This window comes from Pleurodeles waltl, chromosome 7 (genome assembly GCF_031143425.1).
Source record: "Pleurodeles waltl isolate 20211129_DDA chromosome 7, aPleWal1.hap1.20221129, whole genome shotgun sequence".
Classification (NCBI taxonomy): domain Eukaryota; kingdom Metazoa; phylum Chordata; class Amphibia; order Caudata; family Salamandridae; genus Pleurodeles; species Pleurodeles waltl.
The window spans coordinates 794,119,767-794,144,945 of record NC_090446.1 but is presented as its reverse complement, the minus strand read 5'-3'; the positions used below and the strand labels follow the sequence as shown (position 1 = coordinate 794,144,945).

General features: G+C 45.2%; 1 protein-coding gene across 2 annotated transcripts in view; it reads left to right on the top strand.

The window, feature by feature from the left end:
- RANBP17 (RAN binding protein 17) overlaps nucleotides 1–25,179 on the top strand; it is a 1,172,021-nt gene that overhangs the window by 859,581 nt on the left and 287,261 nt on the right. For both annotated transcript variants that reach the window (XM_069199335.1, XM_069199333.1), the window contains exon 21: nucleotides 22,280–22,387. In XM_069199335.1, the coding sequence (XP_069055436.1) occupies nucleotides 22,280–22,387 (108 nt within the window). The remainder of the gene's footprint in view (nucleotides 1–22,279; nucleotides 22,388–25,179) is intronic.

Genomic DNA, 25,179 nt, shown 5'->3' with positions numbered 1-25,179 from the left:
ATTTAGAAAATGAAGAACATCAAGAAATTGAACTAATTTCATACAAAATGTATATCTAGTCCATTTAAAAAAAAAGTTATAGCAGAAATACTTCATGTGTTTTCAGCTTCTGTTTGTTTGAAACTATGGTCTAATTAAACATCAGTCTCACAGGCTGTTCTAAAACACCAGTCTTGTTCCTAGACTGCTCAATTCATCACTACAAGTTTGTGCATGTAAGTTTGAACTTGAATCCCCCAACATCCGACACCCTGAAGAGTTAAAAATTTAAAAAGCGAGACACTCAATTTACCTTCACATATGCAGGCGACACACTGGAGTTTGGCTGAGACTGGAGAGGAGGGGCTGACTGCGCTGTGGTGAATACCCACATGGCGTCCGTGGCTTCAAGAGGCTTCTTTGCTCTAGTAATGGACCTGCAATGAGTTGGGCTAAGGATGGTAATTGGAGCAGTGCTACCTCGGAGGTAATAAGGAGGTAATAAGTAGTGGTAAACAGCCTCTAGACTGAGGACCAAGGTAATATGGATGCCAGCAGCACTGGTTCCAAGGGTGGTGTCTGGTCCACTTGAAAATATAGGCAAAAGAAAGGGTCCTTCCTTCACCCAGCGAGCAGCAAAGAGCAACAAGACCATGGTGGAGAGCTGAACAGATCAAAAGCAGTCTGGGATTAGGTGAAAATACTGACCCTGTGGAGTGGTGCAGTGGTTCTCTGGGGAATGTGATTGCCAAATACGACTCAAGTGCAGCAGGTAGGTGGAGTGCTGAAGCAGGCAAATTGATTGTTGTGTGGAGACTTCAGCTGGGGCTCCTGGCATACATCTAGCACCTGCTAAGCAGAGTGTACTTCTATGCAGCTATCAACCCTGTAAAGAAGGATAGGAACAATCATGGTGGCGACCACAGTGGCTGAATGTTATCTGTGGTGACTCAGTTTAGCAGGCGGGGGCTGTTGAATCTACAAAGTGGTATGAAGAATGCTTGTCTGTGATGGTCCTACTATGTTGTGTTCCATGACATGGTCGTGACCACTCAAAAGAAAGTTGATAACTGGCGGGAGACGGAGCCCCAGCTGCAGTTGTCTTCTTATGAATAAATCTGCGTATCATAATCTCAGTACGAGTATCAAGTGTGCCTTACAAAGTTGGTGATGAGGACAAACTAGAGGGAAGTATAGACGATTTGTGAAAAGAAATGTTGGTGTGGGAACCCATTATATGCCGCTGGTAAGATCGGTTTATCACACAGCTGCGCATTACCCCAGCATGTGTAACGCGACGTCAGAAAGACTATAAAGAAAAATTGATACATTTTCCTTGCAGAATTAATTGTAGTAAAGACTGTAATGTTGAAAAAGCTATAAAGTCGCAGAAGAGTTAAACCGTAGTGCATGTGCATCATTTAGCGTGTTCAGAGCCACTTGTGTGGGAGCATGCATGGTGGAGTAATAAATATTCAGTTATTGCGGTGAAGTTTATGGGGTCCTCTATGATACAAGTGTGGAATCCACGGGTGGAAGAATATGGTATGCCCTGTCAAGGCTGAGCAGCAGAGTTAACACACTGACGAGGGCTCCCTTGCTAGATTTATGGGAGTGGGGGGCGGGTGAACAAGTCCCAGTGTGAGGACCGTGACACTGAATTGATAGCATTAATAAAACTGATAATGTGGACAAGCTGGACACTATTCTTAGCATTATTAAAAAAAAATGAGAATCCCTGGAGTTCAAAATAGACTGTGGCCAAAGACCTGCTTCTCCTGAGTGCGTATCACAGGAAAATGGCTGAAAGAAAAGACATGACTTAGAAGATGATGCCTGAACTTCAGTCTGATATAAAAGAACTGAGATCACAAGCACCTAAACTTAAATGAGATGAAGAAGAGAGGAAGATGCCTGGAGAAAAAGTACACAAGTATCCGGGACTCCACTAGTAAGTGGAAGGGCCCCTTTTGAACTATTCTTGACAACGGGACTAACAGTGTGGTAGTCTGAAGAGCACCTCAAAGTTATTTGCACTTGAACAAGCTCACAGAGCCTTAGCCTTCTCCCCCAGATCAGGAAAGTGACTGATTGTTGCCCACCTGATTATCTACTGGTACCTGATACTACAGAGGACTAGCCTCTGGCTATAACGATTTTGGACTACACAATCCTACCAAAAGAAAATGCAACTCTTTTTAGAAGTCAAGGGAAGGCTCTTAACACTGAAGCTTATTATTATTATTAGCTAGTATTTCTTGCCAAGTCAAAGGTTGTAGATGGAGAGAGGTCCCAGTTTTTCGCAGACACAAAAAACATTAGATGATGGAATGGGGGATATCCAAGGGCAGTGGTCTGGGGACCCCTGAGGGTCCGCAAAGCCTCCTCAGGGGGTCTATGACAGCTCAGAAGATTAAATAATATTAACAGATTAAGTCCCCAGCTTTTAGTTATGACTTAGTGGGGGGTCCCGGATTCCAATAATGATTTAGTGGGGCGTCCCTGGGTTCCAGTAATGATAAAGTGGGGGGCTACAGAAGTCAAAAGGTTGGAAACCACTGTCCTAGGGCATAATCATAAAGCATGAACCCTAGTGAAGATGACGTAAGAGAACAGAACAGATCTTGACTTCTCAGGAGTTAAACGTTGAGCCAGGCCATAGAAAGCAGAGTGGCAGTGTTAGAAGCAGTCAGAGCTGGATGTGTGGAAAGCCACACTGATGTTTTGGCTGTGCCCCGAGTCGTCCCCTTCTAATACCCAAGATGAAATTGCAAGGTCAGATTTGGGGAATGGAAAATCCTCAATCTAACCCCCATGACAGCCGACAAACTCGGATGAGAGTTGATGCAAGAGAGGCGGTTTGATCCAGAGCTGGAGTAAGAGACTGTATAATCTCCTCCAAAATTGTTATGTGAAAATGTCTTGGCTACTATAACTAGTCATTATAGGGATGGTTTGTCTTTTGGCAGGAGCCTGGGTTGTGGATCCACCTCCAGTTCTAGTTACATACCAACTTCGTGTTTAAGAAGTGGAGTAAGCATTTTCAAGGTTTGGTTAGTTAACTGGCAGGATGTTGTATCTCCTATCCTGATAACTGGGAAGGATGGTGATCAGGTATGTTAACTTGTTAAGGAACGGTGAACACCAGTTGAGTAATTTTGATCACACAGATAAACTATATTAACAGTAGCCCTGAACTGCACCATAATAACTGACGGTAATTTGCAGTGTGACATGTGGTATGGATACAATAAGTCAGAGGTGGGACTGCAGATCTCCAGATCTGACCTCCTACATCACAACTAATATAGTAAATTGATATAGATTATTGACATGGAATGTAAGTAGGCAACCTGACCAATAGACAGTTTACATTGGAGAATGCTTTGTGATTGTGCAGGGCCGATTAGGCGATGAGTGATTGATACAGATTTATTCTGATGCTCCAAACACATCCAAAGTAGACTTTCCGATTAACTTATCCAATCAGAGTTATAGTTTGTGAGCTGCCCAGTCATTTGGGAAGATGAGTTTAATTTTCTGCCAGACATTGTTGCACAAAGGTCACGTTTGACCCAGTCGGGAATGACTGGCATAAGGACTGGACAGAAATTTAAAATATGTCTTGAACTGGCCACTACAAGATCTTTGACTGAAGACACACCTGCAAGACAGGGAATTCTTAAATTACACTCCTGTCCTTGACCTGCAGACCCAACTAGACACATTTCTTTGTACAGGAGAGGTAGGTCAGATGATTCACCATAAAGAATATCTGTGTAGAATGCCCGTTGAACACATTCCACTGTTGCTCATTTTGGAATGAGGATGGCCACTGGGTAAGATGCCGACTTACTGCAGGATGCAGTATATAAGGACGCAGTAAGGAAGGTAACAGTTGATTATTTTAGTAAAAATATAGGATGAGTCAATTATGTGTTCTTAGTCATTCAAAATAGTGGTAATGTAGTATGTGCGTCGAGCCGACACAGAGCACGATTGTTGCTTAACAGGGAAGCACAATAATTGTAGGCTGAATTCAGGGAAACTGGGAAACTTGTTGGCGGCGGAATCCAACATTAGTAATCATGCTGCTCTTAATAAGTACAAGAAGCGATATGTAAAAATAGAGAGGCTATACTGCTTACACTACAAAGAATATGTCTCGTGGCAACATGAGTAGAGATCAGGCCTGGAGAATACCAGCGTGGCTTGTAAAGGCAGACAGTGTTAATGCAATGCCTTTATATGGGAAAGACTGTTCCGTAGCTTACACACAGGTGGAAATTAATGACATCTTTGCCTGGTATTGCACAGAACGTTACATGGCTCACTAGCCTTTGGAGGTCTCCAAATTGATGATTGTGTGGTCCACAACATTGTGCCCACTTGAGATTGAGCAAAGAGGTGCCTTGGATTCCCCATTTACACAGAGGAGAGATATGAAATGCAACATGCGCCTTAGTAGCAGGTCAGACACCCAGCTCAGATAGCCTTCTCACTGAATTTTACAGAACATGCAGCAATATTTTGGTTCCCTCTACTGGAAATAAATGTGGCAGCCAGATAGGAGTATAAATTAACCTCAACCTCTAGAGAAGTGGTGATAGTGACATTGCCTAAACCATCAAAGACCCCCAAAGACACCTTAAGAGAAAACCCTTTTACCCCTTGTAAATACGGAACTTAGATTTTAAGATACTGGGAACATTATTGCAGTAAGGACAATGAGGCCCCTCTTTGTGTTGGTGCACCTTGATTAGAACAGGCTTGTGCTAGCAAATAATATATCCATGAATCGGTGCGCACTATTCCACAAAAAGGTGAATATGCACCGAAGATTCATGCAGTCAGGAAAAGGAGAACGCCTTTGACACCATTAGAGGTGGGTATTTATTCAGTGTTCTCACGAACATGGTGTGTGGGGAGACATTAGTGGCATAGATCACACCCCGGTATACAAACCCCACACACCAGTGCGCTATGAGAGGAGGGACGAGGCAGAGGTGCCCCTTCTGCCTGCTAATATTTACCGTTGCCATGAAGCCAACCAGTGCCAGAATGGTAAGAGCATGGGGACACACCAAAAGTATCAGAGCTGTTGTCTCACAACGCAGTATCTCTTTTTGTTTCGATGGCGCGCTTTTATGTTTGGTCATTTAGAGTCTGATTTAGAGTCTGATTTGGTGCCAGTAGCGGTCATTATCGATTCTGCTGGATCACAGGATAATTGGTCAACTGTAACAAATCTTGCTTGATCCCAGTGCTGGGCAGAAAATTAACGTTCTGTAATGTATTGCAGAATTTATACACAAATTAACACCTTTAATTCCCGCAAAAGTATGTTTAGAGTTTATTTGAATTGATTAAATGGTGGCAGGTTTTTCAAGAGAGATGTTACAGTTGCAATTTTCCAGGAAATTGGAAGTGTTTCTTGTACTGTTCAATTGTTCATTAAATCAACAATCTGAGTTTAAGGATAAGGAATTTGCATCAGATCTCCCCACAGATCCACGTTCACTTCTAATTGGATTTGCATTGTGCATAAACAGCTGTTGTAAGTGCATGGTATTGTGAAAACCTCCTCCTCTCTGAGCACTCCTGCGATTGTGCTCCAACCTCACTTCTACTTACACCTTTGCCACAAACACCACTTGTGACAGCAGCAGAATCAGTGTTCAAGCACATTGGTCACCTCATCTCTGCTGCCACCACATAAAGTGGTATCAATTTAGAGGGGGTTATCTTGTTTTTCTACTCTTTCAAATCTCCTTCCCTAAATTACCTTATTTATTGTTTTCTTCAATTTAATTTTCTGTGCATCTTTTCTTTAGTCTAATGTTTCCCTGAAATAATTTAATGTAGAGTTAAATATTCAAGAGAAGGCACAGCCAACTAGCAATAAAACGTAAGCACACCTGTTGTTTGTGGTTAAGTACACATAAAAGGTTCGGATTGGGATTCTAGTACTATCCCCTTTCGGTACATCAGACTGTTTCTTGGTTTGAGTGGAGCATTTCAAATGTATGTATATACGTTAAACAGAAGAGTTGCCAATACACACTCCTGGTGCATACCTCTGAGTATCCTAAAACAATTTGTCTGCTCCACCCATCTTCCTAGCCTAACACAGGCAGCATTTTCATAGTATAAGATTAAGCAATGTAACAATCCACGTATTCAAGACCTTGTTTTGCGATGATAGTGCAAAAATGGAAGGGATAATTTGAGTGAACTAGTACAGATGAAGTAAATAAATCCATGTGTGGGGCAACTAGAAGGCAGTATTAAGCAGAAGGACAGCAGTAACAGCAGTGTAAGAGAACAGATGGGATGCATCAAGTAACAGGGCCTTAAGGCCTTGAACAGAAACAAAAGACCGGTATAGAAAACAAAAGATAAACTAACCACACAAGAGGCAAACTACACGTTTTCTGGTTAGACCCTATTGAAAATGGCCCTTTTCTGCCTGATTTTCCCCATCTTTTTGGCTTCTGACCTCTTGTTTTGATCCTATGTTTCATTTTGTTTTTGCTGACTTTACGACTAGGCACTTTACCACTTCTCACCAGTGCTAAGGTGCAAGTGCACTCCTTCTAAATATTATTGGGGATTGCTTTATCCATGATTGGCATATTTGGTTTACTAGTAAGTCCCTAGTATAGTGCACCATTTGTGCCCAGGGTCGGTAAATCAAATGCTACTAGTGGGCCTGCAGCACTGATTGTGCCACCCACATGAGTATCCCTGTAATCATGGCTCAGACCTGCCATTGCAGTGTTTGCAAGTGCAGTTTTAAATTGCCAATTCAACCTGGCAAGCGTACCCACTTGCCAGGCCCAAAACATCCCTTTTTGTACATGTAGTGCACCCCTACCGTAGGCCATAAGCAGCCACATGGGCAGGGTGCAGTGTATTTAAAAGATAGGACATGTACTAGTGAGTTTTTCATGTCTTGATAGTGAAATACTGCCAAATTCAGTTTTCACTCTTGAAAGGCCTATCCCTCCCATAGGTTAAAATTGAGACTGCCTTCAAATATCTTTTGAGTGCTGTTTTCCATTGGTAGCAGATAGAGATGTGGAGTTTGGGGTCTCTGAACTCACAAATTAAAAATACATCTTTTAGTAAAGTTGTTTTTCAGATTGTCAGTTTGAAAATACCATTTTTAGAAAGTGGGCATTTTCTTGTTTAACAATTCTGTGCCTCTGCCTGCCTGTGGAATCCATGTCTGGGTCAGACTGACAGTTGGGCTGTTTGTGAATTCTCTCTTGACATTGACACAAAGGGAGCTGAGGAGTGTCCTGTATATCCTAATGAGTCTCCTGGGCTGGAGCGGGGAAGGAGGAGGAGCTGATGCTTACACCTGAAAGGACTGTGCCTGTCCTTACACAGTGCAGTCTCCAACCCTCTGGTGTGTGTCTGGGGCAAGGCAGGATCTTGTGAACAACAGAGACTTTCCTTTGAAGTGTACCTACTTCAAAGGCAGAACTGTTTATAACTACTGAACCCAAAACCCCAGACTTTTAGAACACCTCCAGATCAAGCGGAGCCTTTGCCAAGGAGAAGAGCTGAATTGCTGGAGGAGGAGTACTGCCCCTTTGCTGTGTGTGCTTTGCTGGGTTGGCCTGCAGTTGCTGCTTCTGACTTAGAGAAGACAAAGACTGGACTTTGCTGGGGATCCTGTTTGTGAAGTTTCTACAAGGGCTTGGACTGAGCTTGCCTCCTGTTAAGAAGTCTCAGGGACAGCAAAGACTTCACCTACCAGCCTCTGGGTTCACTTGCTGTAGACTCTAACTTGCCAGGTGGTGCCAACTCCAGTTTTTGATTCCTTGGGAGTGAAAGCTGGTAAAAAAAACAAGAAAAACCAAGTGCACCGACTTTGACGCTGGACTGACGCCGCTGCTTGACTCTGTGACTCCGCCTGTATCTGAAGTCATGGTCCCTGCTGGAGTGCGATGTCCCCCGACTGAGATCACAGGCCCGACTTTGTGAGTCCAGAGAGGTTTGTCACTGACGTCTGTGACATCCGACACCACTGTTGCGCCTGCAGCCCCGTGGGGTGACCATAGCCCCATGAGGTCACCCCCACAGCGTCTTGACCAGATGGACATTGACACCGCTAGAGTGTAAGGAACCGATGCTTAGCACCAACGCCACCTCATCTTCCCTACTCTGCAGCAAGTACCCACCACTTCACACCGATGCCTTAGCTCCTCTGCTCTGCAGCACTGGAACCAATGCCGCACCGAATCCAGTGACACCTCGCTTCCCGGACTTTGTTCACTGGCTTGTTTCTTCACTTTCAAAAGGTACTGTACCTGGAGGTCCATGCAACTCTGTGATCAATGCCGTTGGTGTCAGATTGTTGGGAACAACTCCGTCACGGCAGCATGATAACACTAAATTGAAGCATTTGTGTTTCTAAGCGTAAATTGAAGTTTAATCTTTGAAAATTCATAACTTTGCTTGTGTATGTTGAATTTTTGTCGTTTTGGTCTTGTTTTAGTCAGATAAATATTGGCTATTTTTCTAAACTGGTGTTGAGTACTGTTGTGGTGTTTTCTCTGTGTTACTGTGTGTAATGGTACAAATACTTTACACATTGCCTTTGAGATAAGCCATACTGCTTTTGCCCAGCTACCGAGCGAGTGAGCAGGGGCTGTCTGAGGAGTGTAACTCCCTCACCCTGACTAGAGTGAGGGTCCCTGCTTGAACAGAGTGCAAACTGATGCCGACCAGAGACGCTATTTCTAATAGGGAGAAAGAACATCGAGTAGGCATTGAAAAGCAGGCAGCATCCTCCAATTCTTTTTTTTTTTTTGGGTGATGGCCCAACTTGTAATTTACCACACTTAATAAGACCCTACAATTGCACAGTTTGGTTACATGAGTACCACAGTGAAGCAAAAGAATAGCCTTGGCAATTGGGCATCAAGACAGTAGTTGCGAGGACATTATTTATCCATTTTCTTCTCTGTAGCCAGTAACGCCACTGGAAGTGGACTCTATATGTTTAATATGAGAAAGGCTTTGACATTTCATGATTTGGGGATTGTGGCCTTTAAAACCATCGGTTCTTAGCCTTAGTGCACAGAAGCCTGCTTATAAACCATCACTGCCAATCATGCTGTGCATGCTCTGGTCCATAATGTTTTCCTTTGCAAGCTGCTTCAGGATACCTTCAGTAAACATTCCAGAGTAGTTTGTCAGCACACTTTCAGTTTGGTGTATATTAGAACATTGGAATGTTGGGCACTCTATTGCAGACAATAAAGTGGTGCAGGGCTTATAATGGCTAGTACCTTCTGCGCCAGCATTCCAATGTTTGACTTCCTTTTCAAGTTAGAGCATTCTAACCTCAGTGGATGGAATGCTCTAATAGCCTCATAACCCTTATATCTCAGGATATACCAGCTGTTAATGGCCCTCTGCCTCGTTACATGCCTCGCCTGCGGATGAGACCTATAACTCTATTTCAGCCGGTAAAGCCCTTGGCAGCGGGCTCAATTAGCATTGGAATCGAATAAAATATATAACCTTTCTTTAGAAATTATGTATGCTTGGCCTTTTCCTGGTTCCATGGTCTAGCCGTCACAGCGGTGGTCGGAGTAGTCTAATAGCGTGTTCTTGTACAGTAGGGAATGTAGAATATATGCTTTCACCAGTAGGTGGCGCAAGCTGAATATATGCTGCAATTCTGATCTGAAAGCTATTTTCAAGAGGGATGGTGTTATTGAGGTCAGGGGCCATGGGTAATCTGTCGTTTATACCGAAAACTGTGTTAGATTGGCAAGTGAAATAGTGCAGCAGTGTTCCCATATCAGGCCTGCTTATACTAATTGGGTTTGTGTAGCAAAGCAGGTTCCTTGGAAAAGGGCCGCCGGCTTTTCATAATTGTATTGACAAGAAAATGAATATGATAAATGGTGTTCATTCAGTTGAGATAAGATTTATAGTTTTCCTCTGGGCAAAGGATAAAGAGTGAATATTTACAATAACGGTAGAATGCGTTTAAAATGTTATCACTTCATAGTCCAAAAAGCTTTATTAAAACCGTTCTAAATATTTGCTGACATTTTTGGATGTTAAGAAACGCGCATTTCCGGAATATTTAATAATAAGCATGTGGGAAAATAAGGCAATGTAAAGTATTTTTTGGTGGCTTTTTATATCGCCAAACCAACAGCTATACCAGTTCTGGAAAGTTCACTTATCTGCTTACGTTTGTGCAAACGCCTTCGTTTTAAGTATTCCAGGTAATTGTGAAGTGGCCGATCGTGCACACTTTAAAAAACCGACATTTAAAGCTTCGAAATACAGATGGTATTTTGGAAAGTCGCGGCTAATGGCACTCGCGTTACTGTGCTTTCGAAGCCCAATTTAAAAACATTTATATAAAATTGTGGTAAGTGTATAGCTCGGAACTGGCTAGTGATCTAAATATAAGATTGCTGCTAATGGACCTCACCCCCTTTCACTCCGGCGTAAAACGGTTTGTTAGCCCTGAGAGGAGCGAGTCGTTTTCCACACTGATTTCAGAGACGTCACGATACGTTTTCGCAGGTTAACTAAACACAGCTGATGTGTTTTGACAGTATATTTTGATCGAATGAAAACTGTAAATTATATTTACGTGTTTTGGAAGACCGTGTCGTGCATATTACAAATGCGCCCTTTAAGGATTACTTTATATTTACACGAAGAAGCACGTGAGTCAGATTTTGAGCACCTGACGAACATTTTTCATCTGAAGTCTTTAAAAACACTCTGCGAACGAGAGCACCTACACGCGTGCTTCATGTGTGTTTGTAAGTGTGCGTGCACTTTTAATTGTAAACCAGTGCATTCCCTTTGACCGTCTGTCCATTTCAAAGTGTGCATTAACACATGGGCGCTGGTGCTTGTGTTGTTTGGGCCGATCTGAAGTTGTCGAATGTCGGGACCCTTTTACGTGGTATACAACAAATTACAACCAGTAACGAACGTATACACTTTCGGGACATACATACGTGACACTCTTGTTGGTGTAAAAGGTCATTTATTAGAACAGGATTTAACACAACAATATTTCAAAACATTAACTGTATATCTTTTAAAGCAAACTTTAACTTTTTAGAACTCCCTCTCCTTCATTTTCTCCACAAATGTCTCCCTTCAATTTTCCTGCCGTATATGCTCCCCTATTCCGCCCATGCCTTCCTTGCCTGTAGCCTACCCCTCCCTGCTCGGATGCTTCACCTCCTTGTTTTCCCCCTGGAAGGGTGGACAAACCCGCACCTGGCTCTCCACCCTCCCCCATCTCCTGCTACCTCTTCACAACTCACCTGTCCTAAATGACTGTTGACCCCAAACCTACCTGACCTATCTACCCTACCTGAATAAACCTTTCCTCCCCCTGTCTTCCTAAGCTGGGTGGGTGGGTGGTCCTAAAATAAAATCCTTCCCTCTCCTAAGTCGGCGCGCAAAGAGGCCCGACCCCACCCTCCACCCCCCTTATAAACTACTCTAACCCCCACCCCCACTTATCCCTAACCAATCAGGCGCCTAGTGCGCCACTTCCCCTGTCCCGAATCCCCCCGCGGAGAGACTAGACTGTGTCTCTCTCTCCGCGGGTCCCTTCATCGGGACATACATACGTGACACTCTTGTTGGTGTAAAAGGTCATTTATTAGAACAGGATTTAACACAACAATATTTCAAAACATTAACTGTATATCTTTTAAAGCAAACTTTAACTTTTTAGAACTCCCTCTCCTTCATTTTCTCCACAAATGTCTCCCTTCAATTTTCCTGCCGTATATGCTCCCCTATTCCGCCCATGCCTTCCTTGCCTGTAGCCTACCCCTCCCTGCTCGGATGCTTCACCTCCTTGTTTTCCCCCTGGAAGGGTGGACAAACCCGCACCTGGCTCTCCACCCTCCCCCATCTCCTGCCACCCAGGGAAACCCGTGAGGCGTTTCGCTGCCCCACCCCTTTCATTTTCGGGTACACAAGTTCGTACCCCATATGCTTTCCAGCATTAATCTCAGTTCTGTGATATAGAACGCGTTACCTATCTGTGACAGATGCACCCCGTCATCACGGAATAAGGCTTGCTCCTGCTCTTTTATGTCCCTGTGTCTTAAAACCTTGATCCCTTGAGCCCAACAAAACACTCTCATGGCTCTGTTCAATTTCTTTCTAGCCCGCTCAATGGCTCCATGGTTGATCGCCCCTCTCCATGCCCTTCTTGGCACAAATTCTGTCCAAACCAAACTTGTCCCGCATAGCTTCCGTTTCAGGAGCTCCAGATCCCTCTGCATCAATTGTATCAGAGTGAGTCCCGATAGCTTCACTAAGTCATTCTCTCCCAAGTGAATCAATAAGAGATCTGGGCATCCCCATTGCGGCAAGTTACCCGTGATAAAAGGGAGCAGGCTCCCCCACCTCATACCACTCTTGCCCCACCAACGCACTTCATGGCTTCTGCTGGGCAGTCCCAACGATCTGCCGTAAATTTGCTTCTCCGCAAATTTCGCCGCCCAATGGACGAACGAATGGCCGACCAACCACGTCGTCATCTTTTCCTTCTCTGGCCCGGCCACACAGCCTGCAAAGAAAAAACATTGTAACCTCTGCCTTGGCAAACTCACTGTCACTCACCCCCCCCCGATTGTTCTGCCTTTATCACGGCCTGACATAACGCTCACAGCATCTAGACTTCCATCTCCCTATGGATTTGATCTTAGCCCAATCCCAAACGATATGTGCTGCCTCTGTTGCTGCGCCAATTCTGAATGAGTGTGTTCCATAATCTCCTGCGCGCCGCCCTATCCTTATAAGAGTCATCCTCATCACTTGTAGCAACTGGTAACTAGTTAACTTTTTCCCTGACTCATGCATAAAAACCCCTGATTCTCCTGCTCCTGGCCACCTCGCCTTGAAACTGACCCATTCCTTTACCGGGCAAGCCTCTTCCACGCCCCCTTTCTCTAGCCATATCCACTTTCCCTTACCCAGCTGATCCGTTTTGGACCGTCTTAGCCATATTCCCAACCTTTCTTTGTGTATACACACCTCTTTTCTCCTTACTCCAACATCCTTACCCACTCCCAACAACTCCGATACTCTGAACGCCCCAAAAAACATCCACAACATGCATAAACGAAATAAACCCACCTCGTCTTGATCCCTACAACAACTTGGTAACACCTGTATCATCTCAACTAACATTTCGAAAGTGATGGGCTCTCTTGCTGGTCTGTCCCCACTCGTTCTGACCCTGCTCCAACCTTTCAGCATTTTACCCAATAAATCACTATGTGCTGGATCATAACCGAAAAACAGTTTCCCGTAAAAAGACACTCCAGCCAGCTTTCCGCCAATTGTTGCCGGAGATAAACCCTCCCTGATCAGAAACAGCACAAAACCTCTGGTCCGTGCCTCCAATACCGACAAGCTTTGCTCCCAAAAATTGCCCACAAACTGTTCAAAAGATTGAAACTCCAACCATGCCAGTCTGTAATTACGCCGCGTGGATACCGCTAACGACATCTCCACCAGCCCTGTGATCGTCATGCCCCCCAATCCCAGATGTCTGCCGGGACCACAGTCTTGTTCTGCTCTGCTCCTGGGGCCAATTCGCGGAAACGCTGCCACTGTGAACGAGATAGGGAGTCTGCAATCTCGTTGTAAATCCCTGGTATATGTGTAGCTTTAAATATGACATTCAAGGATAAGCATAGAAGCATAAACTGCCGCAACAAGCGCAAAACTCTGATGTCCTTAGCTCTCTGTCTATTCACCAACTCTACCACCGCCATGTTGTCTATTTGAAAAATCACTGTCCTGTTGGCTAATTCCTGTCCCCACACTGCTAGTGCCACTAAAAGGGGAAAAAACTCCAAGAACGCTATGCTTCTCCCTTGCTGTCTCCAGGATGTTGGCCAGGATTCCGCACACCACCTCCCATCCCAGTATAAACCAAACCCTGACGCTCCTGCCGCGTCCGAGAAAATTTGTACTTGCCATATTGTGTCTGACTCTCCAAAAGACATCGGTACTCCGTTGAACTTTGTCAGAAAAATCTCCCATATTCTAATGTCTTCTCGTAATGCCAATGACACTCGTATCCTGTGGTGCGGAAGTACGGCACCTGACATGGACAGTCCTAAACGCCTGCAAAAGGTCCTACCTACCCTAACTACCCTACAAGCAAAATTGAGGTAACCTAAAAGCTTTTGAGCTGTTCGCAACTCCATCCTGCGCAGAGTGCGCACCATTGCCAAGAACTCCAGTATCTCCCTCACTTTCGCCGCTGGCAACCTGGCGACCAGCATCCTTGTGTCTAGTTCGATGCCTAAGAATGTTAAAATCCGCGCGGGGCCCTCTGTTTTTTCTGGGGCCAGGGGCACTCCTGCCTGCTGTGCGAGCTTCTGAAACGTGTCCAGTGCCCGCCCACAGGCCCCCGTTGCCGCCGTTCCTACGAATAAAAAGTCGTCCAAGTAATGTGTCACCCATCTATGCCCGCTTGTCCTCACAAAAACCCACTGCAAAAAGGTGCTGAATGTCTCAAATAGGGCGCATGATATCGAGCGGCGCATGATATCGAGCAACCCATGATATCGAGCAACCCATGGGCAGAACTCTATCCACATAGTTGTTGCCCTCTAACTGCATGCCCAAGAGGTCGAAATCTGTTGGTTGGATAGGAAGCAATCTAAAAGCTGATTGAATATCACATTTCGCCATTTCCGCCATCCTACCGCACCTTAAAACCAGCCTTATCGCATCATCTACTGACGCGTAAACTACTTTAGAGTCCTCTTGGGCAATAAAATCATTTACTGACGTCCCTTCCGGCCATGACAGGTGGTGAATCAAACGAAATTCTCCCTGCGCTTTCTTGGGCACTACTCCCAATGGTGATATCATCAGCGCATCACTTGGCCACTCGTAAAATGGGCCTGCTATTCTGCCTAAAGCTACCTCCTTTGTTATTTTATTGCGCACAATCTGCGGGTGCTCCTTGGCTGACCGCAAATTGTCAGCCCATCTCCTTTGTCGTGGGCCTTGGTAGCCTAATCTAAAACCTTCTCTAAAGCCCCATTCCAAAAGCCGTGCCTTATCCCTATCCGGGTATAAGCGCAACCATGGCCGCAGAAATTCCAGTTTAACTGGTGTAGGCCCCTTTTGGCGCAGGCACGCCATGAGCCCCTCTCCCCCTAGAGGCCCTCCACTGTTCCGCTGGGCTGGATAATGAGAAACATTGTGTGACTGGATGACGGCCCCCGCACTTGGAGCAGTCATGCTTGAACCTACATTGCGCTCTGGAACAAAAACCTTTGTTAAAGTTCCAGCAAGCTCCCGTGTTTGCCCCCGCTGTTTTAGTTGCAGTGCCCGCCCCTCCATGGGCGGGGCGCGCTTGAAAGGGCCTGTAGGTCACCGGCAGTCCGCTCGCCGTATGAGTGGACGCCGCTGTCTGTGCTGATGCCATCCATTGCATCCACAGTTCTGAGTCTACATCGCCCCATGGTTTTTCTGGGTTAACACTTACCCTGGCCCTGAATTCTTCATCGTAACTTAACCACGCGAAACCCCCAAAATGCATTTGAGCCTTTCTAATTATATCCATGTATTTAAAAAGGGCGATAGCCCTGTCTGGGTATTTTTCGCAGTATATGCTTGCGAATATCAAAAAGGCCGACGTCCAGTTATCCATTGTTATGGGTACCCTGGGCCTGCGTGCCAACTCCCATTCTTCCTCCTTAGACCCTTCCTTCGCCTGTATGTCTCTATGTAATAGTTTAAACACATCCACGTATTCGTGTTTCCATATCTTACTCTTTGTCTTCTCGGCCACATGTGAACCCAGCGGCATGGCCAAACCCATGTACGGCAGCCTTTTCTTGTGACTTCCCCCCTCCTTGTCCTCTACCACCTTGTCCCCTTTATCCCCCTTTCCTGCTGTTGCCGTATCTATCGAGGCGGTACCTTCTTTCTCTTTGTTCTCGCACACCTTTTGCGTAATGTTATTGCCTGTTATCTCCAGCACCGACCCTTTGCCTACTCCGATGGACCTACTGGTGGTAGCCTCCCGTATTGGCCCCCCCCCTCTCGCCCCACACTGACCACCATTTCTTACCTCCAGCGGTGTCCCCCAGGTTCCTTGGTACTCCTTTCCAGCTCCTGCCACGCTGCATGCTTTGTCTACTCCCCGTGGGGCCTTCCAAAGGTGCTGTAACCTGTAACACAGAGCACGAAGAAGAGGTTGCGCCGCTCTTGCGCCCTCGTCCCCCACCCTTTCTCACAGCGCTCACCTCCCAATCGCGTACTTCGCCATCCTCCCATTCGTCCCCGTCCTCCTCATAATCCACTTCCAAGACATCATCTCCTTCCCACTGGCCCTTGTGTTGGCCCACATCTCTCACATTGGTTGATGTACCCTCGTTGGCATCCCTGCCCGCATAAGGCAGGTCCATGTGACGGCGTCCTTGGTCCCTCGGTGTGGAGAGGGCCGCCATAGACCCCTCCAGTGCTTCGTGCCAACGTGTTTGGGCCGTCTTGCGCCCAGTCGGCGTGCACCGCCTCTTGCCAACCTCTGTTGTTGACATTGTCGCCCTGTTGTCCCCATGACCGTCTGCGTCACTGGGTCTCCCTGCGCCGACTAACCCCTCGGCCGCTCTAGCCTCTTGTCCCTGCTCTCCTCTTACCCGTGGTACCCATACCCAGGATCCGTTCTCTTGACCTGCCTGTTGTGTCCCTGGTTGCCCTCTGGCCTCTCTGATTGTAGGCGTTGCTTCGCTGTGTGTGCTCGCCTCTTCCCTATCTTTGCACAGCTGTACCCACCTGGCCTCCGTCTCTAATACCACCCTGCGCTGTTCCTTGATTCTAGCCTCCAAATCCCATGTATCTGCCTGTTCCCAGTTCCCCTGTGTGTGCGAAACCTGGCTCGTCCCAGCCCTAGTTTCTTGCGGTGCCTTGACTTTCCCCCCCCTGGCCTGGCGGGGCGCCGTCTTGGCCCTCCCTGTCCCCCCCCTGTTCTTCCCGACGTACTTGCCTCTTTTCTTCAGTGGCGACCCCAACCAACTTGGATTGGGTGCCTCCCCTCTGTGATATGACAAATCTAGGGGGGCGCAAATCCCGCTAGTCCCCGGTGCATGTTGCTCTGTTTCCTTGCCTAGTCCTTCCCCCCCGGCCTCCCCTGCCGCCTGGCCGCCCGTGCCTGCGGAGTCGGGACCCGCCTGTGCGCTGTCTGTGCCCCTGCCCTGAGAGGCTTGTGTCTCCTCGCCGAACATCAGAGGGCTCTGAGCCCCGTACCTTAATCGGGCCGCAGTGCCTTGCCCAGGGGGAATGGGCCCCCCATCCTTTTCCCCGTCAGACTCCTGCGACTCGCAGGCCGCTACTGCGGCCGCGACCCGGCCAGATGCCGCCCTGGTGGGGCGTGTCATCCCGACCCAAGCCTGGTCTAAAACCCCTGGCCTGAGCAGATCTGCCCTGCCCGCTTCGCCCAAAACGCGCAGTGCGGCCCTCACCGCCTCAGCGTCGTGGCCTGTGGCCATACTGCCGGCCTGCCCTAACAGCCTGTCCGATGCCACACTCGGTCCCCCTTTTGCCTGGCTCTAGGTGCCTGTGTGTCTATCTATATCCGGGGCCTGGGCGTGCACCTAACCTGCTGGCAATGTTTTTTTTTTTTTTTTATTATATACAGGGGGCCCTCACCGCCCCGTGCGGTTCACCGTTGGTCTTTGCGCCCCCCCCCCCGCGGGGAAATGTGCTCGCCGCCCGCCGTAATTGACTCCTAATAAAAAACCCGGCGCTCCCAGTTGTCCGCGATCTGGGGGGCCGGCTTGCTCCTCTGTTCGCGCGTGCTCCGCGCGCTGTCAAAAATACAAATGCCCGCGGGGCCGGCTCCACGAGCGCAGCGCCGCCCTTATGGGCTTCCCCGGCCTCTCGCTCCACACGCCTTTGCTTGCGTCGCTTGCCCCGGGGCCGCACTCCCTTCCCTCCTCTGCCTGCCTCGCTACCCCTGCCCGCGTCCCGGTGTCCTGACAACCGGGTGAGAACCTTCCCTGAAAAGGAGGCCTAACCTGGCTGCTAAATACTCCTTACCTCGCCTTCCTAAAATAAAATCCTTCCCTCTCCTAAGTCGGCGCGCAAAGAGGCCCGACCCCACCCTCCACCCCCCTTATAAACTACTCTAACCCCCACCCCCACTTATCCCTAACCAATCAGGCGCCTAGTGCGCCACTTCCCCTGTCCCGAATCCCCCCGCGGAGAGACTAGACTGTGTCTCTCTCTCCGCGGGTCCCTTCATTGGCCTCATAAACGCATAAAAATGTGAGTTGTATCTGCATACGTTAAGGATCGTCAACAAGCTATCCAATGTATATTTTAAAATGTATATTTTAAATTTCCCATAAAAAATAAACAGTAACTTTTGGTGTCTTGAATGTTTTCCAAACTTCAATACTTTGTATGTTAGCCCGCAGTTTTATTATCAAATGTACATAACTGATCTTGTTTGATAACATAGAGTTTTTGTTGTTTATTTGGTTACAGTGTTAGTATAGCAAGGGCGTAGTCATGGATAGTCATTAAAACCGCAAGCTAAACCTTATAAATTCATATAGCACTATATTGAGAAAGATATATTTATCAATCACTGAAAGTATATTTAGTTAAAGTTAAGCGTGCAACACAAAACCTAAAAATACCCACAGTACACCAGATTATGGTAGGAATGTAACTTTGCGCCCACCCCACCATGCATGCTTTATAAATGCACCCTATTTTACCGATCACGCCATTTACATCAGCTATTATTGAAGCATGGGTGGGCTCACCCTTTAAAGGGGGACAATATAAAACACTATAGTACAGTATCAACACTGAAATCATACAGTGCCATGTAATGCCCACTTCACGCTGCTGCAAACATGACATGGCTGTAGCAGTTATATGGCCAAGCAGTCACAGTGTCCCTTGCAACACCACCCTCAGACCACCCTACCACCCACAATACCCCCTAATGTCAGATCATCAGCGCAAGACAAGTTGGGATAGGGCTCAAAAGACCCCCGGCTGTATTTATTTAGACATATATACTGTACAAAACACAACTTTGAATCCATTACTATGCACAGTAACCCACAGTTTTACATCTTTGTTTACAGAGCTCAAGTCCTAGTCTTAACAAAGTTGCTAATACACAGGAGTTTCCTATCCATAGCTACAATTGTTCCTGTGTATCCTTCAAAATCATATCTTGACAGGTGAGATCATAACTGGTAGAGTCTCCTCCTCCTAAAACCCAGTGTCCTGTAAATCTGGACATGGATGCGTCCTTCCTTATGGGTGGGCCCGACCCACCGACCTCCCCTACCAGGATGTTCCTGTGTAGGGAGCCTATCTGCCTGCTGAGATACCTACCTCAGGCAACCTCTACACCCAAATTCCTCTCCCAGGGGCCTGTGCTAGATTGCGCCTACTGCATCTCCGCAGGTGATTGCCAGGTAAGGACCATGTGTCAGTGACCGCCCCTAATCACCCACCCCCTGGAACTTCTATACTTGGAGCCAGCACCCCCTGGAAGATCCCATGACCCCGCTGTCACTGTGGTCTAAAAGGATGCCCTGTATGTACCAGAACTGTCCCACCAATCATGACCTCACCCACTACACAAAAACGTAAATATGACATATCAGTCATACCTGCAAGAGAAAAGGTGGTTAGACACAGCACAGATCATCACCATGAGTCCAGGTAAGCTCAATGTATTGTATATCTTTAAAGATATATACACCATTTGCAACACATTTTTTTCTGATTACATTGATTCTTAGCAATTCATCGGTTTCCCGACATTTTCATTAATTAGTTTAAAAAAATGTAGTGTTCTCTATGAATCAAAATAGATCTTGTGGTCAATATGGAGAACATGTCCAATGTATCTTAACAATTAATGCATCTAGACAGCATATTGAAATCATGCCAGTATGCTACACAAGGGATGGAATCAAAGTAGACCATTTTGTTAATGAATTTAAATTTGGGCAAGTTTTTCCTGGAAAGATGCATTTAGAGTTATTATACAGAAACACTTCTTGGTCAAAAATGTATTAATACTACTGTAGCTGTCAAATAGAGAACCTAAAACATGCTTAACACTTTAAAACGCACTGTAATTATAAATATGTAAGGATTCCCAAGCAAACAATAACAAAAATTGTAAAAGGTAACATTGAGTGGAATCCATTCACTAATTCAAAAATAAAGTATCAACAGTAATAAATAAGTCTCCAAAATTATTAGTAATCTGTAATATTTTGCTAATAGTGAAAAAAAATTAATAATACCTAAAGTAAATCTGCAAATTCTTCATTTCTTGAAATAGAACAGCTACAAGCAGTTTGATGATTCAAACTTGGATTCTCCATCCAAACAAAAAATATTGAAATCCGCCACATTAAGCATTGTGGAAATCCTTCTTAAGAATTCTTAAGACCCAAGATTAATTGTGGTGGAAACAAAACACACATGTAACACACGAAAGCTTGCTATCATATGCAATCTTCTTTTGTAGTTTGCATCCACTACAGAACCTAATTCATCAGCAGATGTGTGATTAATCAGTCCTGAAGTCTGTCTTCTTCCAAAACATAACCTTGTGACTCCCTTATTATTTACATATCTTTTAATATTTGTTTTTACAAGAAGTACTATATGTAGATCAAGCATAAAATGTGTAAAAAAAAAACAATTATATTGCGTTGATGCTAATAAAACCAATTATTTGTAATCATCTGTTCTGTAACATTGTTATGCAGACGGTCTTCATTACACCAAAATACAAGTTGTCAAAACATGACAAGCCAAAAAATTATAGTAAGTATTATAAACTGTAAGTATGTATCTACTCTGCTGGCATCACCGCACCATTTAATATCCACATCCATTTCAAAACATAACACTTTAATATACCAACGCAGTAAAAGGTAAAAATAAATAGAAATCTAAATGGAGACATGCGTCACAGTTGACAAATCTGGTGGTAGTGGCTACAGCACAAAACTTAAATAGAAATGAAATTCAAATGCTATGGCTTTGCCTAGCCATTGACTTTCACCAGTGACATATTCATTTAGCTTAATCCTACCTGTGCCACCCGTTATAATAATCTCTGCATTGAAACAAACAACATTTTTCCCACTGTGATTGTGCACATTGTTTACTACCAAACATTAGCATGCAAAAACATAATATATATATCTAATCTGTAGTACAGGCAAAAGCACACAATGATCATCCCATCCTAAATTTCAGTAGCATTATATAGTGTCTGATTAGTCCAAATATCAAGTCCCTCCATCCTCTGAATGGCTAACTCAATGAATGTGTGGATATGCTTTACAAATTGCCTGCAATTTAACATTGCTATTTACATAATTTAACATAGCTATTTACATATGAAATAATACATTGTGTGAAAAGAATGCACATTGGGCTTGCACATTCAAAGTACTTTTAAATTATATATACAAAGATACACAACACAGACGTAGCATTTGCAATCACATGGCCCCAACTAAGTTACTATTCCTAGGGTATCTCTTCAATTAATAATTAATAAACAACACTCTCTACCTACACTTTAGTTCCCTTAACTTTCAAATATTTCAAACCTACAATTTACACATACAGCCCGCTGCCAAGAGCTATACAGGTTGTTAAAGGACCTGAACCGGAGCTATAGACTCAGTTCCATGGGTTGATCTCCTGAGCAGGAAATTCTGAAAATGAGGTAAGCCTGGTACATGAATTAGGAAAAGACAAATTTGTCAGGCATTCGTTATAGTGCTCCTCTTGAACTTTTAATGAGGTAATAGCTAGAGAAGCTAGAGTAGCTGTGCTCTTCCTTTCGACACTGAATCGTTTTAGGGGCTTTCAGACACTGACTGTTTTGGGGAATATCTCTGTTTGAAGGCAGATCAGTGGTTTATGAGTACTCTGAGGACAAGAATAAGATACATTATATATGTAGCTTCAAAAGTGCTGTGCGTCTCAATGTATCACTGCATTTAGCTGTGTTCGGTGCAAATGACAACACGTTTATTAGAGTTGTACCTTTTTCTCAGGCATGCTTATATTGTGAGCAAGCTTTGACATTGTTATGTAGGAATTAGGTTATAAAGTGGTGCCTCTTTTTGGTACGAAGTACATTTTAGTGTTCTTTATTGTATGTGTCCAATTTTTGTTAGCTTGACTAATTCATCCCTGACTTTCTACTTTGAATTCCTTAACTATGCAACTTTCCAAGATACACATCATACCTTCCTATCCTACAGAGAGCAATTGAATTGTGGTATGGGGAACCTGCATGTACTACTCCAATTATGAAGCTTGTTGCAGAACTTATGCAAAACAGGTAAGAAGCAGTCAAAGAGTAATATGTGGGGACGTGAATGTATACGTTTGATCCCCACCCAAATTGTTTTCATGAATGATAATTTGGCTTGGGTCAAAACGACTTGTTGCAGTATTATGATGACGTTTCAGTATTTGGCACCTTGACTTCTTCCTTGAACTGGTCTGAAGTACTGAGCACTGAAAGGCATGTTGATGTATTGTCAATAGGTCGACACTTGCAGAGCTCTGCTGTATGACTACTGGGCCCTTTTTTTATATGCTCCCACTGGGTCTTCAGTTTGGTTGCTGTTTTCACAAAATCGGAGAAGACATCAACCAGATTAATGGTTAATTTGTAGCCAACAACACTTCCAGCTTGAGTTCTGCTCTCACAAAGTGAGTACCAGGCTTGCCATCACATGGTTATATACTACGTTGTGCTCCTTGTGTTCTCTTCCATGCTCTGTACGAAATATTCAAGTCTGCACTAAATCACAGTGTATATAAAGGAGAAACAATAACTGTGAGATACCATAATGGATTTTTCTAATTCTTACCATTAGTTGTTTTATTCCTCCTAATTTTGAAAAGTTACATCAAATCTTCCAAAAGAAAAGGCAGTGTAAATGAAGTGCAACAGCAGGCAGACAAGGAGTATGTCACAAAGGACACTTCTCTGCTTCTCAGCACACATTTCATTGGTCAGCTCCTGCCATTGGTTACTCAGGAATGGGGGATATTGTCTATAGACTGGGCATTGATACTAGGCATGTTCCTTTGAAATTTTGTGAATTGAAATCCAACCAAGACATTCTCTCTTGACTTAATCAAGTTTCTAACTTTTCTGGTGTCATCAAGGCCAAAAGAAAACTATAAATCCTACTTGACATTTATGAGGCATACTCCAGTCAAGGAAGAAACAAGTCAGCCCATGGGCCATTAGCCTTTCGCATATAGAGATGATCTCATCTGTAGGCATGGCACGTCGCTAGAAAGGCCAACAGGGCCTGAACTGCAAACCCAGTTAATTGGGAGAGGGAAGTTGGCATGCACTCTGGGAAATATTCATATTGAGGCAAAGTCTATTGAAGAAATGTATGCCCTTGCCCCAAGGCACGGGAAAGGAACCGCTAAATTGTCAGGAGTGACCGAATAATCCAGACCACCTGATATACCTCCATAAAAAAATTGGTGTCCATAGATTTTCATTTTTGATTTGTGGACAACATTTTTAAAAATGGCGGCTATGTTGTAGTGATGATGTAATAGTTCAGACGCCATGAGACCTATATACTTCATTCTGGTGTTAAAAGTTAGGTTTTGGGGGTCAAGTAGTATTATAGAGACAGAAATTAACCCCTCAGAGCAACCATTCTGCCATTTTATAAAATTGCGGGCATTATATAGTAAGAAGAGACATATATAGAAATGAAACAAGTAATAATGGTTTTTAATCCTTTTAGGCATACATCAAACCATGTTTATTATCTGAATATATAAAAAAATAATGTTTATCACTCCTGTTTTAGACACATTTTCATAGTTCACTTTATTTGTTTTGGCAGTCGCTCGTTATACATTTGCAGAATTTTGAACATTTGAGAAGAGCATAACGACAGGGACATCTTTTTGTAGCACAGGTTTTGCAAGTATATGTACGTGTAAGTTCTGTGTCCCATCACCCCACGCCTAAGAGTCTTGTTATCCAGGCTTCTTCTTCTTCAGGTGCATTCCCTTCTGCACCCCCGGATAGAGAATCCAAAAGACTGGAACAGTTTGGCAAGAAGTTGTTTTCTTCCTCCAGTCTCGCGCTGCGGTGTGTGAACACTGCATGCCTTTTGGGCCGCTATACCCTCTCTTTGTGGGATACCGTTTTGCAAGTCCTGCCGCAGATACTGGAGGAGGCCCGTGCTTTCGTCTCCCAAGCTGTGAACAATGGGAGAGATGCGGCAAAGTTCACAATCCATTGTGGGCTGGACACTACCAACTCTCTGGGCACATCAGTTGCTATGATGGTGGCCTTACGATGCCACGCCTGGTTACGAACTTCTGGTTTTTCTGGGGATGTCCAACAGTCACTCATGGACATGCCCTTTGATGGCGTCCATCTCTTAGGAGACAAAGCAGACTCAGCCTTGGAGTGATTCAAGGATTCCCAGGCTACGGCTCGGTACCTCGGTCTTTCCTCTGCCCCACACCCACCACAGTCCGCTTTTCGCCCCTTTCGTGGCCACGGAAGGGGCTCCCTGTTGCGTCCTCCACCCAGCCACCATACCGCGCACGCTGTTCAGCCTCTGTGTGGCCGGGGACCCGGAATCCCACGTGGCCGTGGGGCAGGGAACCAGAGGTCTGCCCAGTCCACCTCGGCCCCCGCTGCAGCCTCCAAACCCTCCTAGTCCGTCCCCACACTCCCGTCCAGTTGGTGGCAGGATTCGCCATCACCTGCCCCACTGGGAAAACATCAACCCGGACAGGTGGGTTTTGCAGATCGTTCGAAAGGGCTACTCCCTCCCTTTCAGATCTGCTCCACCACCCATGCCACCATCCTTCAATCACCTTCCAGAGGATCATTTGGTGCTTCTCCACCAGGAAGTCGCAGATCTCTTGGCCAAGGGAGCTATAGAAAAGGTCCCTGTGTCAGAAGTAGGTCGTGGTTGTTATTCCCGCTAATTTCTGATACCAAAAAAGGACAAGGGCTTACGTCCTATCCTAGATCTTTGGGACCTGAACTACTTCCTCGAGAAGGAGAAATTCAAAATGCACCCCCTGGCTCAGGTTCTGTCTGCCTTTGACCCAGGAGACTGGATGGTA